Source organism: Elephantulus edwardii, unplaced genomic scaffold (assembly GCF_000299155.1).
Source record: "Elephantulus edwardii isolate Elephantulus edwardi_28Jun2011 unplaced genomic scaffold, EleEdw1.0 scaffold00115, whole genome shotgun sequence".
Lineage (NCBI taxonomy): Eukaryota > Metazoa > Chordata > Mammalia > Macroscelidea > Macroscelididae > Elephantulus > Elephantulus edwardii.
Window position 1 is genome coordinate 2,669,199 of NW_006399865.1, and position 20,845 is coordinate 2,690,043.

Genomic DNA, 20,845 nt, shown 5'->3' on the forward strand with positions numbered 1-20,845 from the left:
GATCTGCTTGTGGGACACGCAGGAGTGCTCTACTGAGAGCAGTCGGTGGGCCTCCGTGGAATCAAGCTCACTCACCTTAACTTAAACTGATGCCAAATTGCATGGGAGGAGATGGCCTGTGCACCTTTGGGTTGGCGGCACAACTCCTTACCCACTCACTAGAGGGAAGGAGTATATGGAGTCACTGTACCAGAAAGAACTGGCTGACACAGAAGAATTTCAAGAAATAACACATGATCAAGAGGCAATGGTGATGAAAGAGGAAGTTCAGGCTGCTCTGAAGGACTTGGCAAAAAAAATAAAGCTCCAGGAATTGATAGAATACCAGTTGACATACTTCATCAAACAGATGCTGCCCTGGATGTGCTCACCAAGCTGTGCCAAGAAATCTGGAGGACAACTACCTGGCCAACTGATGGGAAGAGAACCATATTAAGTCCCATTCCAAAAAAAAAAATGTGACCCGACAGTGTGTGGTAATTATCGATCAATATTTGGAAGCAGAAGTGGCATCCACTTCCTGAATAACATGCCTCCGGAAACTATAAACTTTGATAAATGTCGATGGTTGTAGAGGGGCTTCAGGCCTTTTGTTCATAGGGTCGCTATGAGTCATGCTCGACTTAAAGGCAATCAACAACAACATCCTTAATATCATATGCAAGCAAAATGCTGCTGAAGATTATCCAGAAATGCCTGGAACAGTACATTGACAGAGAACTAACAGAAATAAAAACTGGGTTTAGTGGTAGTCATGACACCAGAGACAGTATCACCAATGTCAGATGGATCTTGCCTGAAAGCAGAGAGGACCAGAGGAGTGTCTGTGTTTCACTGACTATGCAAAGCCATTTGACTGTGTGGATCACAACAAACTGTGGCTATCCATGAGGAGAACGGGACTCCCAAAACACTTGATTGTGCTTATGCAAAAACCTTTACTTGGACCAGGAAGCATTCCTCAGAACAGAGTAGGGAAACATTGCCTGGCTGAATTAAAAATCAGCAAAGGAGTGTATCAGGGATGTGTCCTGTTTCCACACCTTTTCAATCTATATGCAGAAAAGATCATTCGGGAAGCTGGGCTTAATGAGGAATGTGGTACCAGGAGTGGAGGTACACTCATCAACAACCTACATTATTCAGATGGCACAACCCTGCTTGCTGAAACTGAGGAGGACCTGAAGCGCTTGCCGCAGAGGGTCAAGAACTGTAATCTTCAATATGGATTGAAGCTCAACATCAAGAAGACAGTCTCACCACTGGGCCGACTGGCAGCACCATGATAGATGGAGAAGAGAATTGAGGTGGTTAACAATATCAGCTTGCTTGGCTCCACAATCAATACTCAAGGCACCAATAGTCAAGAAATCAAAAGATGAATGGACTGGAAAAATCTGCTCAGGGGCCTCTCCAGAGTACTTGAGCAGCAACTACATCAGTCTAAAGACTAAAAGGCGCCTGATCTAGGCCACTGTCTTTGCAGTTACTTATGCAGTAGAGAGAGCTGGATAATGAATAAGGATGAAAGAAAAATTGATGCCTTTGAGCTGTGGTGCTGGAGAAGAGTCTTGGACTGCCAAGAAAACAAATCGGTCTGTCTTGGAGAGGGTGAAACCAAGTCTCTCCTTCGAGGCTAGGATTTTGAAGCTCCGCCTCACTGACTTTGCGCACCTGGCCAGGAGGGACCGGTCCTTGGAGAAGGACATCATGCTCAGAAGGTGGGAGGGACAGTGCAGAAGAGGTAGACTCTGGATGAGACGGATTGATACAGTAATGAACGCAATGGGTGGACGTGTGTTGGAGTCAGTGAGACTGGCTCAGGACAGGCAGGGTTCAGAGCTGGTGTACACTGAGTTTCAGGTTACTTGAAGGCACATAACAACATAAAAACATGTTTGGGTGACTTACAACTGCAGGGGAGAGTTTTCTCAGTTGACTTTGTATTTCCTTCAGGAAGTGACTTTGCCACACTGTAACTTAGAATTTACTTTATAGCTGTCATGGAGATCTTTTTCCCCCCACTGTTGATTTTATTTGCTCCTTATCTCTTACATCCTCTTTCAAAAGCACCCTTTCGTTTTTCCTTCAGTGCCATTTAAACGTCTTGTGTGTGTAGCCTTTGTATGCCAGCATTGCTGTGTTTGAACAGTTGATCCTCAAATTAACATCTATATCTAAACTGACGTGGTTACTTCCTAAGTCGTTAGGGCCATGGAAGGAGGATACATTTAGTCTGTTTATTTTTTTTTCTCGATATTTCCATGGGTAAAGGGCACCGAAAAGAAGTGACTCTTGTTTACCCATGGCCTTCTGTAGTCTACCACAGATCCGTATTGGAATGTTAAACATACAACTTGCTTAATCTGATGTGCGCCATCAGCTTTCCATTCCTTATCTTGAAACATATCCCCTGCTACTGAAGGCAGAAGACAAATCGGTCCCTGGAAGCCTTCAGGTGTGTGCCTCTTAGGCTGTCCGAGTCTTAAAGACTTTCAAGCTGTTTATTTTAAAAAAACACAACAGTTGAGAGCAGGACTTTCCAGTATGCGTTCAAGCGTAACCTGCTTGGCAAGCTCCACAGCTGGAGGGTTCGTGGTGAGCAGCTGGTGGACCCCAGCTCTAATGGCCTTGTCTTCAGAGACCGACGTGGGGAAGGATGGATGCTGCTTCACTTTACGGCCTCCACTAGCCTGCCTGGTCCTCCATCCATCCATCCATCCATCCACCTACCTCCAAGAGAGTCCACCATTCTCTTAACTCAGTACCCTTACGCTGCCTATGTTCTGTCACCACCCAGAAGCCCTCACCGAGACCCCTTGCCCATCCTTGCCGCCGCTGCCTCCATTTCCAGCACTGAGTCAGCCCCTGACTCACTGAGACCTTATGTACGACTCATACAGTTAATATCTACAGGCTTTTCACTGGTTTTCCCAGAAAGTACTTTCTGCCACTTTGTGGCTTAACATTTTATTTTTTCAACTGTGCCTTTTGAAGAAAAGTGTGGAATTTTTATGCAGTTGGAGAAGAGGTGAAAGACAATTACAGAGAAGAGACACATGAAAACCATGGCTATGGTGTCCTAGTGGGTAAAGAGTTGCGCTGCCAACACAAAGATATGTGGTTCGAATCCACCAGCTGCTCTGTAGGAGAGGGAAGGATAATCTCCTCCCTTGTGATTTTCAGCCTCTGAAAATGTGGAGGGTCAGCTATGGGTCAGTTACAACTTGAGGGCACTTAGAAACAAACAATGCTGCCCCCTGGAGGTGTGCAACAGAGTAGCCTTTGTATCAGAGCCATGGACCCAGCGGGTATTAAAAAAAAGAGCGCGGAGAACCAACCAACCAACAAAAGTACAGGAAAAAAGGTGTTCAAAGCCATTGGAAGATATGGGAGTTGGATGCTTCCAGAAAGCATGTAATCCTCTGTCTTGGGAAGTTTACCTTTCCTTCCTTGATCTTGGTTCCAATAATTTGCCGTCTTTGTTGAATGATCTCAATAAGAAGATCACATTCCTCCATCAGTTTGGCTTCTTGACGCGATGCATTAACCTACAGGGAAGACAAAGTGGTGTTAATTTGGTCTTCATTTTCAGGTACATGCTATTTTGAGATTAGACTCGTATGTTCCTAGTAGTATCTCAAGAGACGTTTTAAACATGACCTTGACTTTGTATTTTCCAGTAATGGCAAATCAGGGCTTGAAGGCCCATTGCCATATCTTGCATTGCTGGAAGGCAGCATTAAGCAATGATAACAGTCTTGTAAGCCAGACACCAGTCTCAGAATCTTTATTAACACAGCAGGTATCTGCTGCTCTGGTTAGGGGCTGTTGAGGCAGTGGTGACTCACAGCAACCATACTGCACAGTGGCACTGACTGTGCCCGATCGTGCGCCATCCTCACAGAGTCACATTTGAGCAACTGTGTCAGTCTATCTTGTTCAAGGGCTTTCTCTTTCCTATTGACCATCTACCATGCACAACTTCCTTCCTTTCTTCAAGGATTGTCCTCCTTACAACATGCCCAAAGGATGAGACAAAGTCGCATCATCCTTGCCTCGAAGGAGCATGGATTGAGAAGTTGTGGTACATTCACAGAATGGGATACTGTGCAGCAGGCAGGAGCAATGCTTTTGTAAATTACTACCTAACTTGGGAGGAACTGGAGAGCATTATGCTGAGTGAAATAGCTCGGGCCCACAAGGACAAATACTGTATAAAACCCTTATTGTAGAAGGAGTATGAGGATTGGGGTGGGGGGAGGGTGTTAATCAAAGGGTTGCACAATTCTATGGTTGGGTGGGGTGAAGGAAATGGGAAGGATCATTTGTGGAAAACAATGTATTCAAACTTATCAATCAGAATAAAATTTTTAAAAAGATGTGTTCTTTTGGCAGTTCATAGTATTTGTCAACAGTGCCATAAATCCAAAGGCATCAATTCTACAGATATTACCAAATAGTTAGAAAATGACATTTGAATCATATTAGCTATGTCTTCTTTTATAGTTTGGAAAAGAAAATAAAAAAGCAATACCAAATTTGGCCCATAAAAAGAACTTTTGTAAAGTAAATATTCTTAAATTAATCTTAATGTTTTTTAATTATTAGTCTGAATGTCTTTGGGCCAGATTTTTCAAAAGCAGGTTTGTATCATGGTCCTTGAATATTTCTTTCAAATACAGGTATCAGCTTTTGTACTTCATCATGATAACAACACTAAATAGGGAACTGCTTGAATCCATTTTCTTTTAAATCTTATTATGTGGTTTGGGCTGTAACTGCAGTGTACTTGGGGTTCAGGGGGATGAGTGGTGCACTGGTGACATGCGTGCTAAGTGTTCTGCTGTGAAATAAAAGGTTGGTAGTTCTCAGCCACCCAGCAGTTCAGGAGAACAGCCTGGCAATTGCTTTAATAAAGATGACAGTGTAGAAACCGTACGAGGCTATTCTTTCTGTCTATCTATTCTATCACATGGGGTCTCTGTGGGATGAAATCCACTCCATGGCACCCACCACCACCACCACCACCACCACATCCTTGTAAAAGATCAAGGTTGGACAATGTAACCGCACCATTCTCGTAAAAAAAAGGTTGATAGAAATTGAATGGCTTGTGTTTGAAGTATTGGAGACACATTGTATATGAGGGAGTGGTACAATGAGCTCATTCTTGGCAACTGCTCTTGGGAAATACTCTGCACATGCTGTTTCCTGCACCTCATGACAAGTCTGAAATGCTTGTTCACAAACAGGCCCAGATTTCCCAGCTGTGGGAGGGGGAGCTAGTACAAGACCAGTGTTCTGGTAATGCAGGCGCAGCCCAAGCTGAGGTAGCACAGAGTAAGAATGGCACTGATGGCTCTAGCATGTTCCAGGGCAGAGAAAAGGTCCAGCTATCAGGCTACCGACTTAGGATAGTTAAACAGGATCACTTCATTGTCAACGAAGGATGTAAGCTGGAAACAGGGCCACGAGTTTAATGGGAAAATCCATTTTCTGAGAAACCATTTCCTGTTTCTGGTCGGCCAAGTATGCCTCACATTTTATTCCTGGTGATCATAAGACACACTAGAGAGTGCACAAGGCATTTCCTAACTGGGGGGTGATGCAGTTTCTAACTGGACGGTGATGGTCCCCGGCCACACGCAGGGAAGCACGTGGTCAGAGCCCATATCATTGTAGCACATGAAGGTATTTGCTAAATGTTTGTTCAGTGACCAAGGCAGGTAGAGAGTGGCATAAACATGCATTGATTGAGAAGAACCAAACACACAAAGTAGGCCTGTGTTTCAAAGACGTTTATTACTGGATTCATTTCTTTCATTCTTTCATGTGGTCCTTTCTAGTTCTCCTAAGGTGTTCCAAATAAACCTAGCAATCTGTTAAAATTGAAAAACCACTTCTCTCAAACGCCCTTCTATCTCAAACCAAAACTCAGAACTCATCACTATTGAGCCGTGTAAGGGCTGTGATCATATTGATAACATGACTATCCAAGCAGTGAGTACTGCTAATGGGTACAGGGTTGTTTGGTGTTTTTTTTGGTTGTTGTTGTGTTTTTCTTTTTTTTTGTAACATCACTACTCTATGGCAAAGGAAGTAAAATTGCTCAACTTTAGACTCGCAACAGCATCAAGAATGAACCCTACATGCCAACGTGTACTTAAAGCATGCACTCAAGGTAAATTGGATATGATATAAACATGGTCAGTGCAGTGAACTTTGACATTGCATTCAGGGAAGTATCCCAAGCACCTAGTGCAATAAATAGACATAAAAAACAATAGTTGTCAAAGGAATAGTGGAAATAAGCCTTCAAGAAGAGACAGGGGAAAAAATCGAACCAATTAAGCTATTCTCATGATAGTCTACAAACATTTAATACGCAGGTATTGCACGTACTAGTTTTCCAGGAATGTATAGAAAGAACGGACCTCGGGGTTGCTTTATATACCTTTATATTTTAGTTGTCCCATAAAAATCACACATTTGAAATATATAGTTTGTGGGTTTTATTCAGAGTTGCAAAGCCATCACCACAATCTAGCTGTATATAATTTTCAGTACTAAAAACAAAACAAAAAATCCCCATTCCCTTTCAGCTGTCACTCCACATTTCTTCCCAACACCTTTCCCCTAAGCAGTCATTATTCTACTTTCTGTCTCTATGGACTTGCCTACTCAGGGTGTTTCCTATAAATATATATTATGTGACTGGCTTTTCTCACTCAGCATGATGTCTTCATGCACATGTTTCATCCACACTGTAGCACATACTAGGACTTCATCCCTTCTTGTGGCGGTGTTCACTGTAGGGATATATTACCTTGTATTTACGCCTTTATCATTTTATGGACATTGGAAATGTTTCCATTTTTAGAAAATATTTCTTACTGGTTTTCATATAATAATTCCTTTACATTATGTTTCATTCATATGTTGCCGTTATGTGCCATTGAGTCGCTTGTGACTCATGGCAACCCTTTGCACAACAGCTCTAAACCCCGCTCTATCTCTTGTCAATCTCAGTGCCTCTGACACACCCATCCCTGAGTACCCCAGTCACTGAATCAATCCACCTCACAGAGGGTCTTCCCCTCCTGCGCTATCCCTCCACCCTCCCAAGCCTGATGTCCCTCTCCAAGGACTGGGCCCTCCTTGCAACATGTCCAAAGGATGTCAAATGAAGCTTCAGAATCCTAGCCTCCAAGGAGCAGCCTGGCTTCTCCCTCTCCAGGACAAAGTTGTTTGTTCTCCTAGCAGTCCATGGGATATTCAGTACTCTTCTCCAGCACCAAAGCTCAAAGGCATCAACTTTCCTATCATCCATTGTGTTTTATGTACTCGTTGATTTATCTTGTATTTAATACATTCTTATATATTCTTTTATATTATTTTTAGAAATTGGTTTGCTTACAAAGTTTATATACACTGTGTTTCACATTAGGCTTCATTCCTATTATGTCTTATACAATCGCATGCATTATGTTTTGTCAAATCAATCACCAATGGACCTTGCCCATCATGACTCGGTCTTTTTGCCCGGATCCTTCCCATTTCCTTCCCCCTCTCCCTACCACACTGTACAGCCCTGTGGTTTCACCCCTACCTATGCTCACCCTTCACTTCCCCCTTCCCCCTCTTGAGTTCCTGTACATATTTTACTAGTTATCCTTCTATTTTTACAATAATGGTCTTACGCAGTATTTGTCCTTATGAGACTGTGTTAGTTCACTCAGCATAATGTTCTCCAGCCTTTCCCAAGTTCTACAGTATTTTTCAAAATCGTTTTTCTTCAGTGCTGCATAGTGTAAATTCCATTGTGTGGATATACCAGCTTCTCAATCCATTCTGTTGTGAATGGACATATGGACCATTTCCACGTTCTTGGGATGATGAATAACACTCCTATGAACCTTGGTGTACAAATCTCCATTTGTGTCTCAGTACTAATTTCCTTGGGGCATATTCCTATTAGTGGAATAACTGGGTCATATGGAGTTTCTAGGTTCAACTTTGTGAGGAAACATCCAACTGCCTTCCAGAGTAGTTGTACCATTTTATAATCCCACCAACAAATCCTCTCCAACATTTCTTACTTGCTGTCTTGTTACACTTTGCCATTGCTATTGGGATGACATAATATCTCATTTTGGTTTTGATTTGCATCTCATATTGCCAGTGATTTTGTTGCTATGACTACACATGAACAAGTCTTTTTGGGGTGTTTGTGTGTATGTGTGTGTGTGTGTATATATATATATATATATATATATATACTGCCATTTCCCTTGGGTATATACCTAGGAGTAGAATTGCTTCATTATATGTTAACAATGTTTAACTTTTTGAAGAACTGCTAAAGTGTTTTTCAAAGTGGCTGCACCATTTTACAGTCCCAGCAGCAGTACGTGAGTGTGTTTCTTCCCATTCTTATGAATGGGAAGCCTCTTTTTTATTTGCCATCAGTGGGCCAAATGGGTAACATGCTTATCTAGCAATTAAAAGTTTGAAGGTTCAAGTCCACCAGAGGCATCCCAGAAGAAAGGCCTGGCAATCAGCTGAAATACTGGTCTTTGAAAACCCTACAGAGTGTAATTCTATTGTGACACACCGGGGATTTCTGTGAGCAGAGATAAAGTAATGTCTCAATGTGGTTTTGATTTGCATTTCCCTGATGGTAGATCTTTTCATGTGCTTATTGGCTGTTTGTGCCTCTTCTTTGTAGAAATGTCTTTTAATATCCTTTGCTCATTTTCCGTTGAGTTGTTATAAAGGGTTCTGAGTTCTTTACATATCCTAGATAAAAAGTCCTTATCCTCTATATGATCTGAAAAAGTTTCTCCCTTCTGTGGGCTGTCTTTCTATTTTATTGGTGGTGTCCTTTGAAGCACAGAAGTTTTTAATTTGAGGAAGTTCAATTTTCCCATTATTTCTACTGTCACATGTGCTTTTAGGACAAAGAAAGCATTGTCAAAAGTAAAGCTTATTAAGATTTACTCTTTTCTTTTCTTCTAGAAGATGTGTCGTTTTAGCCCTGGCATTTATTTGGGTTTGTGTTCCCGTTTTAATTGAGCTGTGTATATAGTGTGAAGTAGGGGTACACCTTGTTTTCTGTGCATATGTTGATTTTTTGTATGAACAGCATTATTGAAAAAGCTGTTATTTCATCATTCATTCGTCTTGGCATCTTTGGTTAAAATCTGTTGAGTATACTGAGAAGGCTGATTTTTGTCACCAGTACATTTTCTGTTCATAAAGATTTTCTATCTATCATCTATCTATCTATCTATTTATATATATTATTATTTTTTGTGCATGTACCGTCAAATCAGATCTGACTGGTACAGGAGGAAATTGTCCCTCCTTTTCCAGCAGAGCATCTGGTGGATTTGAACCGTGTACCTCTGGGATTGCAGTACAACTTCTTGCCACTAGGCCACCAGAGCTCCCCAGATTGTCTAGTTTTGACTAGATTAGATCACACTGGTAATTGTAGAGTAAGAATTGTGGAGTACGAGCTTCATGTGTATTATGGTATTGGGTCAATCATGGAATGTCTCCTTTCCAAGCTTGCCTCTTTTTCACAATGAAGTGACTATTAGGTCCTCTCTTTGGTACGGGGGGTTACTGTGGTGAAGAAATGAAATTGTGTCATTACATGCTGTCAAGTCGACTATGTGGACCACAGATTGAAACCTTGTCCTGTACTGTGCTATCTTCACATTCCCTCCATACACATGCTCATTGGTGCAGTCACTGTTTCAGTTTGTCGTGATGAGGGTCTTCCTCTCTTTTACTGACTTTTCCCAACATTGATGCCTTTTTCCAAGGAAATGCATTGGGAAAAATAGGTGGAAAACACCCCTAAATCATTAAGTCATTGATAGAGCTGAGTACCATTTTCTAAATTGAGGCTGATTTCTGCCAGTGGGCTATGCATTAGATGAGGCCATCTGCTCCTATTGAGATTTACAACTTTGGAAACCTAGTACAGAGTCACTGTCAGCTGGAATTGACTTGACATTCATTAAGTTATTTGTTTTCCTTTTATCTTTTATCTTTTTTTGTTTTCTGTTAACAGGCTGTGAATTAGTTTGGAATTCTTTTAGCCCTCAAAATTCTGGGGAATTGGTAAACAAAAAAATGCTTCCCTAGTGCCATCATAACATCACGTTCAACTGAACCCAAATTCTGCTTATTTTTAGATGTATAGGTTGGCTTTTGAAAATAGTGGACTGAACTCTTCTTTGTTGAGGCAAATATGCCCAGAGAAAGCTGATATCATTACCACCATCAGCCCAAAGTGGAAATTCCCAGAAATTTGGGAACATGAGCTGTTAATTTTAAGCCAAGTATTTTCCCTTGGTCTTCAGATTTTATTTTCCTTTCAAAATGAGGACAGTTGAATTTCTTTGTGCTTTGGTGACGTTTTAACAAGTAGTACATCCAGTATTTTTGTAATGTATAAGATACAATAAGTTCAGAATATTTCTGAAAGGATTCAAACCCTGAAGACGTTTTCCAAAGTTGTGTTGTTTCATGTCACGTAAACAATTAATTATTTGATGGAGCTTCATTTCTTACATGGACTACTAATTTCAAACGGCACAGTTTATGGGTTCTTTTCCATGTGTTCAGGTGTTCCTAGTTGTTCAGTTTGGTTTTGGAGGGAGCTAGTCCTGGCAGTGATTTGAACTTTCATTTTCATTTCTTTTTACCTAAATGTCACAGAGGCTGCTGGAAATGCTTTGAGTGGGGCTACCCTAAGGACATGAGAATCAAACCAGTTGCTGACGAGTCAGTTTTGACTTGTAGTGATCTTCCATGTGTTAGTAGTAGTGCGCTCCACACGGCTTTTTTTTTTTTTTAAAAAAAAAAAATTTATTATTTTGTGTGCATGTACTGCCAAATCACATCTGACTGGTACAGGAGGAGATTGTACCTCCTTCTCCAGCAGAGCATCTGGTGGATTCAAACTTCTTGCCACTGGGCCACCAGAGCTCCTAACTCCACAGGGCTTTTAAGGACTGATTTTTCAGAAGTAGATGGCCAGGCCTTTCTTCTAACATAGCTTTGGGCGAGCCAACATTTCAGTTAGCTGCTGAAAATGTTAATGGTTGCCATCACCCTGGGACTTTTCTTATAAATCACATGTTTATCTACTGCCCAGTGTGCCCACGATCATCTAGGTGTTTTGCAGTAAAAGAAGGACAGGGCAGGAAGGGAAGCTCCACCCCAAAGCAAATCCATGCCTACAGGAAGCTCCTGCCCACCCTTCCTGCTGCCTCCATCTGCCAATTCCTAGGGCAATCTGGCTGCGTTTGTTTGACAGACTATGTCCGTAGGACTCTTTAGTCTGAAGAGAAAGTAGAGCATCAAGTAATGAAATTAGTGCCAAAGGCTAACTCTCAATGAGGGGCACTTGGTCTCATCTGGACATTTTCAGATGCTAGTAATCAGTTTCAATCCCATATGAGTTGCCACTGGGTACAGTTTCCTCCCCTTTCTAGAAATGCAGTCACACTTCTCCTCCCCACCCCAAGATCAGTTAATGATGCAATGAATGAGTGAGTTATTTTCTCCAGAGCACTTTGGTATAGCAGTGCCCAGTAAAACATCTCCTCGCTAAATATAATCGTTTGACAATATATAGTATTTCAGGGAACAGGAGGGCTAAGGCACACTTTTTTTCCCATGTCACATACGTACACACATTAAAGGGATTTAACTACCCAAACACATGGAAGAGTGGGCTACGTGTCTGTGAAATGTTCTAGAGTAGTCTGTAAATGGTTGCTAGGTGTTTCTAAAAACTTACTCCTTTCCTTTGACTTGTATTCAACTACGAAATGAGACGTATAGTGCATGGCGTAAACAGCATGAGATTACAGCCACGCTTGGCCTTAAAACCTGTGGAAACATCTTCTGGAATGCTTAGACTGGAGCGTGCCAGTGATGGGAAATGTCTGGTGGGCGCGCACAGGTGAGGTGGGGGCGAGTGCACGCTGTCGAAATTGTCACGCTCTTGGTTTGCAGCTCTGTTGAAATGACTCAGTCACATTTGACTTTCTCAGAATAAAACCTTCTCCAGATTTTCAGAATAAAAGCTTTTCCTTCCTATCATGAAAAGGATATGTTATGTTGCTTTGATAGATGGCTTCCGATTTGTATCCAGAGGGAAATGTGGAGTGAGCTTGGCCAGGATAACTCTAATGTGTTGGTGAGAGGATATTTTTCAGGATGTCGAAGGGAACTGGGTATTGGCCACAACCTCTCAGTTTCATTCAGAATTCCCCAAGATGTGGTGGCCCTTGAAGTTACTGTGTTGCCTAGCAGTTCACCACCATGACCATAACCAAGCATGGCAAAGTGTCCCACCACCACCTTTCTATCTTTTAGCTAAAGTCTCTGAATTTTACTATTCAGGAAACATCTACTGAGGAGCAGTGTCCCTATGTCCAAAAGAACGAGCCACTGCCGGGTCCCGTGCTGTCCTCCCAGGAGTAAGAGGAACAGAGGCCCATCATTTTAAAGTTGAATCGGTTCATTAAGTTCCTTTTGTGAGGCCAACTGTAGCGTGGATAGAAGCAATGGATGGTGTGAAAAGTTTTTTACATGGTAAGACAAAGTATTTGGCCCAGAGGAAATGGATTGCACATATCTGAGCAACTGAGAAAGAATTTGATTACATTTTGATCCCCAAAGCAGCAGTAGAACTCCTGAGGACCTCAGAGAAATCTTTGCTTCTTGCGATTTCCAAGGATTAGGAAGCGTAAATATTGGATAAGGTAGTAAGGTACCACTGAGCATGGTATCAGAGTGGTCAACTGGGCAATACATTTCTTATAAAAAGAACACAGTTGTAACAGTGCAATAAGCTACCAGCAAAAATGTCATTGCTGGGGGAGGGGTGTGCGTGTGTGAAGAAATGAAATTCTGTAAATCTCACAGGAAATGATTGTCTGTCCTTCTCTTGCTGAGCAGCTGGTGTATTCAAACCGCGTACCTTTGGAATGGCAGCACAGTCTCTTACCACGGCCGCCAGAGCGCTTATCAAAAGAACACAACTGTAACAGTGCAAAATGCTGCCAGCAAAAATGCTACTGCTGAGGGGGTGAAGAAATGAATTTCTATACATATCATGACAGGAATAAATGTTGAAAACGATATGCTGAGTGAAATCTAATAGGAAAGGACAAAGATTATATGATCTTGTTTATTTGAAATACCTAGAACAATCAAAAAACAGAAACAAAAGGTGACTGCTGGTGACCAGAGCTGGGGGTGGGGATTAATTTTTCTGTACAGTAAAACTGTGAAACACGGTAACAGTATTTGTGGTTGTTAGGCCCCCCCCCAGAGTCAGCTCCCCCTCACAGTGACCCTCACAGCGTACAGAAGAATGAGACTCTTCCATCCTGTTCCATCCTCCGCATCGGTGCTGGGCTTCAGTCACTATCAGCCCTTCCTGTTGAGAGTCTACACATGGACAGAGAAAACAGGTTCCGTTTTTCGGAAAATGTTTCCTCATTTGCATAGTTTCGACAAAAGTAACTGTAAACCATCTGGCACATAGTAGGTGCTTGAGAAATATTTATCTTCAAGACATAATTGGTGACAATTATTACATTAATAGGCAGGCTTTTAGTTTGAATGTGACAATCTACTGGGGGTAAGGGTTTTTTTAACTTTCCCCAGGAGGTTCCTGTCTCCTTGTGTCACAGGTATGGTAGGTGTTCCTCCAAGATGAGATTTTTTTTTCAGGGGGACATTTATCTGTCTTCAGTCTTAGACTCCTGGCATGGAATGCCAAAAGCTGCTCATTTTATTTTTAATGGTAGACTCTAGTCAAATAGTTGCAAAATGAAAGCATAGAAGGTGTAACTCATAATTCATTCAAAAATAACTCCTCCCTTCCTTTCTCTCATTAATTACACTTTTAAAAAAACAAAACAAAAATAAAAAAACCAAGCCAGTGTTCCACACCTTTCCGTTTGAGTCAGGGAACAAAGAATGAAATGGAAAAAAACCCAAAAAACAAACAACAAACGACCACACCCACACACATCACATATACTGCCATGAGCACTTTTTTATAAAGTTTCTAAAAGGTGATACTTTCTATTAAGTAAATGTTTACAAAAATATTTGGTAAAAAAAATCAGCCTTTTTATATTGTCGTTAGAAGGGAAAAAATCCCTTGTAGAAGATGACTGCTGACTGAGTGTTGGGGAAGGGGCTTGTGATGTTTAAGGTAAGTTACTACACACACAACGAGGAATCTTCTTCCCAGTGACCTTACATTACTCATTTTCAATCTCACATGTCATTTCTCATTAAGTGACATTTTTTTGGTTGTTGTTGTGTCATCATTCCTGAATAGTAATGTCCTGGAAAAATACAAGATTGAACTGTATTCAGACAACTTCTGCTTCTTGTTAGGTGCCATCAAGTTGAATCTAAGTCATAACCACACTATGCACAAGAGTTCTTAATCCTGTCCTACCCTCGGCCATCCTCATCATCTGACATCCTTGAGCCTATTTCTGCAGTCACTGTGTCAATCATCTGACTGAGGGTCTTCTTCTTTCACTGTCCCTGTACCTTTCCAAGGATTAGCTCCCCCAAACAACATGCCTGCAGTATGAGAGACGTAGCTTCACCACCTTTGCTTCTGTGTGTCTGTGGTAGGGTAGGCTCGAGACTCAAGTGACTATTTCCACCTGTGGGGGAGAAAAACCCAACTAAAGAAATAAGACCCTAAAAAAAGGCAGAAACTCATGTGAATCCTGGATGGCAACCTGCAAAAGGAGCTGTGTTGCCAGTAGCCAGGGTACGCGGCTCGAGGTTCGAGGTGGGAGCATCAGGGGGTGGTGGGCGCGCTCTTGTGTGCGTTCTGTCTCTCTCTGCGTATTATTGTTGTGTGTGTCTCTGTGTGTGTCGTGTACGCGGTTCTCTCTCTGTGTGTGTGTCTATATGCGGTTCGAGGGGGGAGTCAGGGAAAACCGCCCCACTCATCGGGGGTGGAGGGCGCGCTCTTGTGCGCGTTGTGTCTCTGTCTCTCTGCGTACTATCGTGTGTGAGTGTGCGAGTATGTGAGTGATTGAGTGATTTAGTGTGAGTGAGTGTGAGTGTGTGATTAAGTGAGTGTGTGTGTGAGTGAGTGAGTGTGTGTGAGTGAGTGATTTCGTGTGAGTGTGAGTGTGAGTGATTGATTTAGTGTGTGAGTGTGTGAGTGTGTGATTGAGAGTGATTGTGAGTGTGAGTGTGCGAGTATGTGAGTGTGTGACTGTGTGAGTGTGTGATTGAGTGTGCGTGTGTGAGTGAGTGTGATTGAGTGAGTGTGAGTGTGTGAGTGTGCGACTGTGAGTGTGATTGTGATTGAGTGAGTGTGTGTGAGTGTGTGATTGAGTGTGAGTGTGTGATTGTGAGTGTGAGTGTGTGATTGAGTGATTGAGTGTGAGAGTGTGTGTGAGTGAGTGTGAGTGATTTAGTGTGTGATTGAGTGTGAGTGAGAGTGAGTGATTGAGTGTGTGAGTGTGTGATTGAGTGATTGTATGTGAGTGAGTGTGTGTAAGTGTGTGAGTGTGAGTGTGTGAGTGTGATTGAGATTGTGTGTGTGAGTGTGAGTGAGTGATTGAGTGATTTATTGTGAGTGTGTGTGTGACTGAGTGTGTGAGTGAGCGTGTGACTGAGTGTGTGTGAGAGTGTGTGTAACAGTGTGTGTGAGTGTGTGAGATTGAGTGATTGATTTAGTGTGAGTGTGTGTGTGAGTGATTGAGTGTGCGATTGAGTGACTGAGGGTGTGAGTGTGAGTGTGTAATTGAGTGATTGTGTGTGAGTGTGAGTGAGTGTGAGTGAGTTTGAGTGTGCGAGTATGTGTGTGAATATGTGTGTGTGAGTGATTTAGTGTGAGTGTGAGTGTAAGTGTGTGAGTGAGTGATTGAGTGTGAGTGTGTGTGAGAGTGAGTGATTTAGTGTGAGTGTGAGAGTGAGTGTGTGTGTGAGTGATTGAGTGTGAGTGAATGAGTGAGTGTGAGTGAGAGTGTGACTGTGAGTGTGTGAGCGTAAGAGGGTGTGTGAGTGATTTAGTGTGAGTGTGAGCGTAAGAGGGTGTGTGAGTGAGTGCGAGTGAGAGTGTGTGAGTGAGCGTGTGACTGAGTGTGTGAGAGTGAGTGTGTGTAACAGTGTGTGTGAGATTGAGTGATTTAGTGTGAGTGTGTGTGAATGTGTGAGATTGAGTGTGAGTGTGTGAGATTGAGTGAGTGTGTGATTGAGTGATTGTGAGTGTGAGTGCGAGTGTGTGATTGATTTAGTGTGAGTGTGTGATTGAGTGTGAGTGAGTGTGAGTGTGTATGTGAGTGTGAGTGAGTTTGTGCAAGTATGTGTGTGAATGTGTGTGTGTGATTGAGTGAGTGTGAGTGTGTGAGAGTGAGTGATTGATTTAGTGTGAGTGTGAGTGTGCATGAGTGAGTGAGTGATTGAGTGTGAGTGAGTTTGAGTGTGCGAGTATGTGAGTGTGTGAATGTGTGTGAGTGAGAGTGTGTAATTGAGTGTGAGTGTGTGAGTGAGTGATTGATTTATTGTGTGTGTGTGACTGAGTGTGTGAGTGAGTGTGTGAGTGTGAGAGTGAGTGATTGAGTGATTTAGTGTGTGTGAGTGAGTGTGAGTGTGAGTGAGTTTGAGTGTGCAAGTATGAGTGATTGAGTGCGAGTATGTGATTGAGTGTGTGTGAGTGATTTAGTGTGTGAGTGTGTGTGATTTAGTGTGAGTGTGATTGAGTGATTGAGTGTGAGTGATTTAGTGTGAGTGTGTGAGTGTGTGTGATTGAGTGATTTAGTGTGAGTGTGTGTGATTGAGTGATTTATTGTGTGTGTGACTGAGTGTGTGAGTGAGCATGTGACTGAGTAAGTGTAAGAGTGAGTGTGAGTGAGTGTGAGTGAGTGAGTGTGTGTGAGTGTGTGTAAGTGAGAGATTTAGTGTGAGTGTGAGTGTGTGTGAGTGTGTGTGATTGAGTGATTTAGTGTGAGTGAGTGTGTGATTGATTTAGTGTGAGTGTGTGTGAGTGTGTGATTGAGTGTGAGTGCGTGTGAGTGAGTGTGTGTGAATGTGTGAGATTGAGTGAGTGTGTGTGTGTGAGTGTGAGTGATTGAGTGATTTAGTGTGTGTGTGTGAATGTGTGAGATTGAGTGATTGTGAGTGTGAGTGTGAGTGTGTGATTGATTGTGATTGATTGTGAGAGTGAGTTTGAGTGTGCAAGTATGTGAGTGTGTGAGTGATTTAGTGTGAGTGAATGAGTGTGAGAGTGTGTAATTGAGTGTGAGTGTGTGTGAGTGATTGCGTGAGTGTGTGATTGTGTGAGTGTGTGTGATTGAGTGATTGTGTGTCATTGAGTGTGAGTGTGCGAGTATGTGAGTGTGTGTGATTGATTTATTGTCTGTGTGTGACTGAGTGTGTGAGTGAGCGTGTGACTGAGTGTGTGAGTGTAAGAGTGTGAGTGTGTGAGTGATTGAGTGATTTAGTGTGTGTGTGTGAGTGAGTGTGTGTGATTGAGTGATTTATTGTGTGTGTGACTGAGTGTGTGACTGAGTGAGTGAGTGTGTGAGATTGAGTGTGTGTGATTGTGAGTGATAGAGTGATTTAGTGTGAGTGTGTGTGATTGAGTGATTGAGTGTGTGTGTGAGTGTGTGAGTGTGATTGAGTGTCATTGAGTGTGAGTATGTGAGTGTGTGTGTGAGTGATTGATTTATTTGTGTGTGAGTGTGAGTGTGTGAGTGATTTAGTGTGAGTGTGTGTGATTGAGTGTGTGAGTGTGTGTGATTGATTGAGTGATTTATTGTGTGACTGAGTGAGTGTAAGAGTGTGTGAGTGTGTGAGATTGAGTGAGTGTGAGTGATAGAGTGATTTAGTGTGAGTGTGAGTGTGTGTGATTGTGAGTGAGTGAGTGTGTGTAATTGAGTGCGTGTGTGATTGAGTGATTGAGTGAGTGTAAGAGTGTGAGTGATTTAGTGTGAGTGTGTGTGAGTGATTGAGTGATTTATTGTGTGTGTGACTGAGTGTGTGAGTGAGCGTGTGAGTGTGTGTGAGAGTGAGTGATTTAGTGTGAGTGTGAGTGTGTGTGATTGTGAGTGAGTGTGTGTGAGATTGAGTGATTGAGTGTGTGTGTGAGAGATTTAGTGTGAGTGTTAGTGTGTGTGAGTGTGTGATTGAGAGTGTGTGTGAGTGTGTGTGTGAGTGTGAGTGTGCGAGTATGTGAGTGTGTGAGTATGTGTGAGTGCGAGTGATTGAGTGATTTAGTGTGTGTGTGTGAATGTGTGTGGATGTGTGAGATTGAGTGATTGAGTGTGTGTGTGATTGTGAGTGTGTGAGTGAGTGAGTGTGAGAGTGTGTGTAAGTGTGAGAGTGTGAGAGTGTGTGTGAATGTGTGAGATTGAGTGATTGTGAGTGTGAGAGTGTGAGTGTGAGTTTGAGTGTGCGAATGTGTGTGTGAGTGATTTAGTGTGAGGGTGTGTGTGAGAGTGAGTGATTGATTTAGTGTGAGTGTGTGTGATTGTGAGTGTGTGAATATGTGTGTGAGTGTGCGTGAGTGTGAGTGATTGAGTGATTTAGTGTGTGTGTGATTGAGTGATTTATTGTGTGTGTGACTGAGTGTGTGAGTGAGCATGTGACTGTGTGAGATTGAGTGAGTGTGAGTGAGTGTGAGTGAGTGTGTGTGAGTGTGTGTAAGTGAGAGATTTAGTGTGAGTGTGTGTGAGTGTGTGTAAGTGAGAGATTTAGTGTGAGTGTGAGTGAGTGTGTGAGTGTGTGTGAGTGATTGTGAGTGTGCGAGTGTGTGATTGAGTGTGAGTGTGAGTAATTGAGTGCGAGTGTGTGATTGAGTGATTGTGTGAGTGTGCGAGTATGTGAGTGTGTGAGTATGTGTGTGAGTGCGAGTGTGAGTGAGTGTGTGTGAATGTGTGAGATTGAGTGATTGAGTGTGTGTGAGTGATTGTGAGTGTGAGAGTGAGAGTGAGTGATTGAGTGATTTAGTGTGTGTGTGAATGTGTGAGATTGAGTGATTGTGTGTGAGTGTGAGTGTGTGATTGATTGTGATTGTGTGTCAGTGTGAGTGAGTGTGTGTGTGACTGAGTGAGTGTGTGTGAGTGAGTGTGTGTAACAGTGTGTGAGTGTGTGAGATTGAGTGATTGAGTGAGTGTGTGAGAGTGTGAGTGTGAGTATGTGAGTGATTGAGTGATTTAGTGTGAGTGTGAGAGTGTGAGTGAGTGTGAGTGAATGAGTGAGTGTGAGTGAGAGTGTGTAATTGAGTGCGAGTGTGTGACTGAGTGTGTGAGCGTAAGAGGGTGTGTGAGTGCGAGTGAGTGTGTGAGCGTAAGAGGGAGTGCGAGTGAGTGTGAGTGTGTGAGTGTAAGAGTGTGAGTGTGTGAGATTGAGTGTGAGAGTGAGTGATTGAGTGATTTAGTGTGAGTGTGTGATTGTGAGTGTGAGTGAGTTTGAGTGTGCGAGTATGTGAGTGATTGAGTGATTTAGTGTGTGTGAGTGTGTAATTGAGTGCGAGTGTGTGATTGAGTGTGTGTGAGTGTGTAATTGAGTGCGAGTGTGTGATTGAGTGATTGAGTGTGTGTGAGTGATTTAGTGTGTGTGAGCGTGTGTGATTGAGTGATTTATTGTGTGTGTGACTGAGTGTGTGATTGATTGAGTGTAAGAGTGTGTGAGTGTGTGAGATTGAGTGAGTGTGAGTGTGAGTGATTGAGTGTGTGAGTGTGAGTGTGTGTGATTAAGTGATTGAGTGTGTGAGTGTGTGTGAGTGAGCGTGTGACTGAGTGTGTGAGTGTAAGAGTGTGAGTGATTGAGTGATTTAGTGTGTGTGTGAGTGTGTAATTGAGTGTGAGTGTGTGATTGAGTGTGTGTGAGTGATTGAGTGTGTGTGAGTGTAAGAGTGTGAGTGATTTAGTGTGAGTGAGTGTGTGTGATTGAGTGTGTGAGTGTGTGTGAGTGTGTGTGATTGATTGAGTGATTTATTGTGTGTGTGACTGAGTGTGTGACTGAGTGAGTGTAAGAGTGTGTGAGTGTGTGTGATTGAGTGATTGAGTGAGTGTAAGAGTGTGAGTGTGTGAGTGATTTAGTGTGAGTGTGTGTGTGTGATTGAGTGATTTAGTGTGTGTGAGTGATTGAGTGATTTATTGTGTGTGTGACTGAGTGTGTGAGTGAGCGTGTGACTGAGTGAGTGTAAGAGTGTGTGAGTGAGATTGAGTGTGAGTGATTGAGTGATTTAGTGTGTGTGTGAGTGTGAGTGAGTGAGTGTGAGTGATTGAGTGATTTAGTGTGAGTGTGAGTGTGCGAGTATGTGAGTGTGTGTGTGAATGTGTGTGGATTTGTGAGATTGAGTGATTGAGTGTGTGTGAGATTGAGTGATTGAGTGAGTGAGTGAGTGTGAGAGTGTGTGTGAGTAAGTGTGAGAGTGTGAGTGTGGTTGTGAGTGAGTGTGAGTGTGAGTTTGTGTGCAAATGTGTGTGTGAGAGTGTGAGTGATTGATTTAGTGTGAGTGTGTGTGTGAATGTGTGAGATTGAGTGATTGTGAGTGTGAGAGTGAGTGTGAGTGAGTTTGAGTGTGCGAATGTGTGTGTGAGTGATTTAGTGTGAGGGTGTGTGTGAGAGTGAGTGATTGATTTAGTGTGTGTGAGTGTGAGTGTGAGTGAGTTTGAGTGTGCAAGTATGTGTGTGTGTGAGTGTTTGAGTGATTTAGTGTGAGTGTGAGTGTGAGTGATTGATTTAGTGAGTGTGTGAGTGTGTGATTGAGAGTGATTGTGAGTGTGCGAGTATGTGAGTGTGTATGTGTGTG

At 42.6% G+C, this 20,845-nt stretch overlaps 1 protein-coding gene across 3 annotated transcripts in view; it reads right to left on the bottom strand.

Annotated features, from left to right (window-relative positions):
• The window catches only part of MID1 (midline 1 (Opitz/BBB syndrome)), a 232,517-nt gene that overhangs the window by 56,771 nt on the left and 154,901 nt on the right, over positions 1–20,845 (bottom strand). For all 3 annotated transcript variants that reach the window (XM_006892359.1, XM_006892360.1, XM_006892361.1), the window contains one exon: positions 3,444–3,551. In XM_006892359.1, coding sequence (XP_006892421.1) covers positions 3,444–3,551 — 108 coding nt within the window. The remainder of the gene's footprint in view (positions 1–3,443; positions 3,552–20,845) is intronic.